This window comes from Gnatocerus cornutus, chromosome 8 (assembly GCF_029298725.1).
Source record: "Gnatocerus cornutus isolate USDA-ARS CGAHR chromosome 8, icGnaCorn1.1, whole genome shotgun sequence".
NCBI lineage: Eukaryota > Metazoa > Arthropoda > Insecta > Coleoptera > Tenebrionidae > Gnatocerus > Gnatocerus cornutus.
The window spans coordinates 619123-624716 of record NC_142240.1 but is presented as its reverse complement, the minus strand read 5'-3'; the positions used below and the strand labels follow the sequence as shown (position 1 = coordinate 624716).

The 5594-nt window shown below is 44.7% G+C and overlaps 1 protein-coding gene and 1 non-coding gene across 2 annotated transcripts; both read right to left on the bottom strand.

The window, feature by feature from the left end:
- Window positions 1-458: 458 nt before the first annotated feature.
- On the bottom strand, window positions 459-577 carry LOC148169303 (5S ribosomal RNA). Its single transcript, XR_015770672.1, has one exon. It is a non-coding gene; the product is annotated as a 5S ribosomal RNA (ribosomal RNA).
- A 2265-nt stretch (window positions 578-2842) lies between these two features.
- LOC148169302 (uncharacterized) lies at window positions 2843-4830 on the bottom strand. The gene is made up of 5 exons (XM_088043587.1): window positions 4796-4830; window positions 4518-4596; window positions 4358-4388; window positions 4244-4290; window positions 2843-3676 (listed from the first exon to the last, which is right to left on the bottom strand). The coding sequence occupies exons 1-5, from the start codon at window positions 4828-4830 to the stop codon at window positions 2843-2845; spliced, it is 1026 nt and encodes a 341-aa protein (XP_087899713.1).
- Window positions 4831-5594: the final 764 nt, after the last annotated feature.

Genomic DNA, 5594 nt, shown 5'->3' with positions numbered 1-5594 from the left:
ATACCGGTATCTCCAGCAAGGCTATGTCTATCATGAACAGTTTCGTGAACGACATCTTCGAACGTATAGCCGCCGAAGCGAGTCGTCTCGCTCATTACAACAAACGTTCGACCATAACCAGCAGGGAGATCCAGACGGCGGTGCGTCTTCTTTTGCCCGGTGAATTGGCGAAGCACGCCGTTTCTGAAGGAACCAAGGCCGTCACCAAATACACCAGTTCAAAGTAAAAATCCTCCTCGAGCAGCTTGGAAGTTGGTTGGAAAAACAACAACAAAAAAAAAAAAAAAAATCGGTTCTTTTCAGAACCACAAATTCAACTCGAACGAATTAAAAATTTTTGTCTTAATAAACTATAAGTTCCTCAGAGAGAATATAAACGACGATGGAAAAAAAAAATATATATATATATTTAAAAAAAGTTTGACATCAGAAATGTTAATTAAAAAAGAAAAGAGGAGAGACAACGGCACGCGGTGTTCCCAAGCGGTCACCCATCCAAGTACTGACCGCGCCCGACGTTGCTTAACTTCGCTGATCAGACGAGAAGCGGTGCATTCAACGTGGTATGGCCGTTGCCTGGTAAAATTTTCCAATATGGTAGGTCGTCGTTGACGATTTTTTGTGATTGTTCTATCGTTTGAATGTGACAGTCTTCGATGGTACGCATTTCAGAAAATATACAAGATTTAAAAGAAGAAATTAAATTTTTTCTTTTTTGCGAGTGGCTTTTCTAGTATTTTTTTTGCGACGAAATGACGAGAAAGAACTCGTCGTATCAGGCGTCAAATTGTTCGTTTGACGATGATCTGTACGAATCACTTGCGATTAACGTAATTTAAAATTTGATTTAAAATTGATTTTACTTACTTGCTTAGATGTCAACCAACAACAAACTCCTGCTGTTCCGAACCATCATCCGTCCGACCATCACCTACGCATCGGTCGCCTGGGCGCACGCTCCCTCGCGCACCAACATGCTTCGGCTGGAGGTCCTCCAAAACCGATTCCTCCGACAGGCCTTCAACGCCCCATGGTTCGTCCGCAACGCCCAACTCCACCGGGAAGCAGATCTCCCCCTCATGGGGGAGTTTCTCTACGACATTGCGGTCCGGTCCTTCAGGAAAGCTGAAGATCACCCCAACCCACTCGTCCGACTCGCCATCGATTACGATGAAGAAGGTCCCTCCAGATGCAAGCGGCCCAAGATGGCGCTGCTTAGAAGGTGATGGGAGAAGAAATCCACACCACCGCACCTTCCGACGAGCCCCCCAATTTGGTTTGAGCGTACCTTTTCGTCTTGCGCTTTGCGCAAATTTTCATGCATGATAGATTTTAATGCACGCCAAGACACTGTGAAAGTCAGTCCTCAGCTTCTCTGAGCACCGCCTCCCACAGAAGTCTCTCCCCTGCTTTGCATGGTAACCCGCAGACCTTGTTTTTTCCCCGCGTCCGCGTCGCGAAAAACAAAACCCGCCTGCTGGGAATCGGCTTCTTCTGCGAAGTAGTCAAATTCCACTAGGTGAAGTTTTGAATCACTGAGAAAGAACCCTCTGTTCTCTCTCAGGCATTCCGATTAGAATATAAGGGTAGCAAAAGCTACCCGCACATTCTCATTCCGCCCGATATATATATATACTACTACTACTACGTTAATTGATAAGTTTCAATTTCAATTCATCCAAGATGGCGAGAACTAAACAGACGGCTCGTAAATCCACCGGTGGCAAGGCACCTAGGAAACAGTTGGCCACGAAGGCGGCCAGAAAAAGCGCTCCCGCGACAGGAGGTGTCAAGAAACCTCACCGTTACAGGCCCGGCACGGTCGCCCTTCGTGAGATTCGTCGTTATCAAAAGAGCACTGAACTTTTGATCCGCAAGCTGCCTTTCCAACGTCTCGTCCGAGAGATCGCCCAAGATTTCAAGACCGATCTCCGTTTCCAAAGTTCGGCCGTGATGGCACTTCAAGAAGCCAGCGAGGCGTACCTCGTCGGCCTCTTCGAAGACACCAACTTGTGCGCCATCCACGCCAAACGTGTCACGATCATGCCGAAAGACATCCAATTGGCGAGACGCATTCGTGGCGAGAGGGCTTAAATTTCATCCGATGACGATTCGACCACCTGGAATTAAAAGAAACTGGGTGATAATTTGGCAACATTTCTATTACATTTCATGAAATGAAAAAGAAAAAAAGAAAAACAAAAGTTTATCGTTTTATGTAAGTACGAGTTTTGTGAATAAATCACATAACCTAACTTTTTTTTTTTTTTTTTTTTAATATTTATCTCAAGAAGTTGCATGCGCGAACGATAAATTTTTAATTCGTTGGAAAATAATTGTGGTTCTGAAAAGAACCGATTTTTTTTTTTTTTTTCTCCTTTTTAAGGAAAAAAAAAAAAAAGTTAGGTTATGTGATTTATTCACAAAACTCGTACTTACATAAAACGATAAACTTTTGTTTTTCTTTTTTTCTTTTTCATTTCATGAAATGTAATAGAAATGTTGCCAAATTATCACCCAGTTTCTTTTAACTGAGACTATTTGAAACAACATTATTATATTAAGTTTATCATTCTTTGTAAAACACTGTTTGGAATATCGAGTTACGAGGCGGGAAAATTATGAATGAAATAAGTATCTCAAGAATGTATGCATTATTTTAAGCGAATCTTTCGTTCGTTTCTTGAAAATAATTGTGGCCCTGAAAAGGGCCATTTATTTGTTGTATCGATGGTGCCCCTACGTCGATATATACGATCGGAGCACGTTCCCGAAACCACCAGGACGTCGTCGTCGTCGTCGCCGTTGAAAAAATTAAATCATCATCGTCGTCGTCGACTTTTCACTTCTTTCTCTTGGGTGAAGCGGTTTTTTTGGCTTTGGCGGTGACGGCTTTCGCCGTTTTCGGTTTTGGCGCTTTAGGTTTCTTCGTTGGACCGGCCTTGTTGGATTTCTTCGCTTTCGATGGGGTCTTGGGTTGTTTGACGGGCGATCTGGAGGCGGCGCTGGCTTTCTTTTCGGGAGCGGACGCAGCCTTTCTCGCCTTCGATACGGCGACGCTCTTCTTTTCGGCGGCAGTTTTCTTAGATTTCGCCGAAGCGGCGGGGGCGGTCTTCTTACCGGCCTTAGAGGCGGATCCTTTTTCGGCGGACGTCGGCGCTGACGCGACGGAACGTTTCGCAACGCCCGTCTTTTTGGATTTTGCCGATGACGACGCGGTCGCAGCGGTTGACCTCTTTTTCGTGGCGGACGGAGCCTTAGCTGCACCGGTGACGGCAGAAGCCAACTTGAACGAACCGGAAGCTCCTTTTCCTTTGGTTTGGACCAACGAACCTGAAGCGACGGCCCCCTTAAGGTACTTCTTGATGAAAGGCGCGAATTTTTCCGCGTCGACTTTGTAGTTGGCCGCGACGTATTTCTTGATCGCCTGCAACGAAGAACCGCCGCGTTCCTTCAAACCCTTGATGGCGTTGGTGACCATCTCCGAAGTGGGCGGATGAGAAGGTTTGCTTCTCGGATTTTTGGGCTTTTTCTCTTTCTTCACCGGTGAGGAGCCGGAAGTGGCACCGGCGACCGTCGAAGCTGCTTGATTTTCTACGTCGGCCATATTTTCGTGTTTTTTTTTCTTTTTATTATGGGCAGGTATGTACTTATTCTTCGTGAAAGAACGAATGAACTTTACAGAACGAATTGGGCGCCAAAGTCAAAGTGTTGGCGCGTTCGAAAACGCGCGGACCGCGGACTAAACGAGAGCCTTCTCGTCAAGTTAGAAAATTCAGTGGGCCTCGAATCCAGCTTTCGCGTGATGGCATCGTTCTCTTTACGCGAAGATCACCGCCTCCGGGTGCGGGAACGTGAGCGATTCGGTCGGCGATGGCCTCCTGGATTACCTCAAGTTTTCCCGGACGACCAGCCGACCTCCAAAAGCGAACGGGGACCGATCGAACGTCGACTCGAACAAAGACCTTCCGAAACAAGGAGATGACATCCAAGTTCGACGTAGACGTTACGCGTTTTCCACGAATAACAGGAAAGTTACGCTTTCGACCAGACAAACTTGGAACCATCCTCTACAAGTTTCACGAACGAAACGGTCGAAAAGTACGTGCGATGTTATCGAAAATCGCCTCGCAAAGAGACGCAGCACGGATCGGAGCGACGACCGACGAACATGCAGAGTGTAGGAAAAAAATTCCCAAAAGGTCGAAGATGACGTCCGAAGAGGTCGAATTTTTTCAAGAACGAAGATAAAACCGTCCCCTTTCGTGTGAGTTGATTTTTGAAAACGATCTTGACGAACAAGTCGGAAAAAAAACGACGTCAATTTCGGACTCGACCATGAGAAACGAATTTATACGACGAACGGACTTTTTCAACGACTTTTTCCGCTAAATCGGCATTTTTTTCTCAAAAATGACCTCACACGACAAAATCCGATCATCGAAGCTTGACCGAAAACAGTTTTGACGGCGAAATTCTCGTCAATTTAACGAAAATAAAGAGAAAATCAGACAGACGACCGTCGAACATCGAGCGACGGGAACGGACGAGATTTTTAATTTTTCTCGGCAATTCATTTCGAAAGAAGCAATTTCTCTCGAAGAAACCATTTTATTATCCAAGAAAAAATACCCAAACACCACAAACCAAAAAAAATACGAAAATCTTGCATTGTTTGCATTTTACCGACACTCCAAACAAAACTACGTCGATGTCGGCGGATTTTCGGTCGGTCGTCGGTCGACAGAAATCGAACGAAATTTTCATTCGTTCTTGACAAAAACGAAAAACATACAAATTCACAAAACATTCCCTCTCAATCGTCGACATTTCGAGTAGAAACGACGTACGACGAACGTTTTTAAATGAAATATGTACTCACTTAAACGTTCTTGTTTAAACGTGACGACGACGACACTTTCGACAACACATCACTATGAATCGAACGTCAGAAAAAGAATGAATCGAAAACAAATCATGAAACAACAACACCTCGCCTCGCCCGACCAGAGTGGTGGGAATTTCGATGAATGAACGGACAAAGAAACCGACCCTGTTATCAGTTCGCAGAAAGAAAGCAGGTAGCGGCGGCGGCGGCGAACCTTCAACCGTACTATTACGGTCAGTTCATGAATTAACCCCGTTCGGGGTTCATTTATCTACGGTCTGTATCGGCGTTTACATCAAGTGGGTGCCGTTTTCATCTAAGCAAGTAAGTAAAATCAATTTTAAATCAAATTATAAATTACGTTAATCGCAAGTGATTCGTACAGATCGTCAAACGAACAACAATTTGACGGCTGATACGACGAGTTCTTTCTCGTCATTTCGTCGCAAAAAAAAATACTAGAAAAGCCACTCGCAAAAAAGAAAAAATTTAATTTCTTCTTTTAAATCTTGTATATTTTCTGAAATGCGTACCATCGAAGACTGTCACATTCAAACGATAGAACAATCACAAAAAATCGTCAACGACGACCTACCATATTGGAAAATTTTACCAGGCAACGGCCATACCACGTTGAATGCACCGCTTCTCGTCTTAGTCTGCTTCCAGCACTCGAAGTGAACGGACGTGTTGCGTGAATAAAACT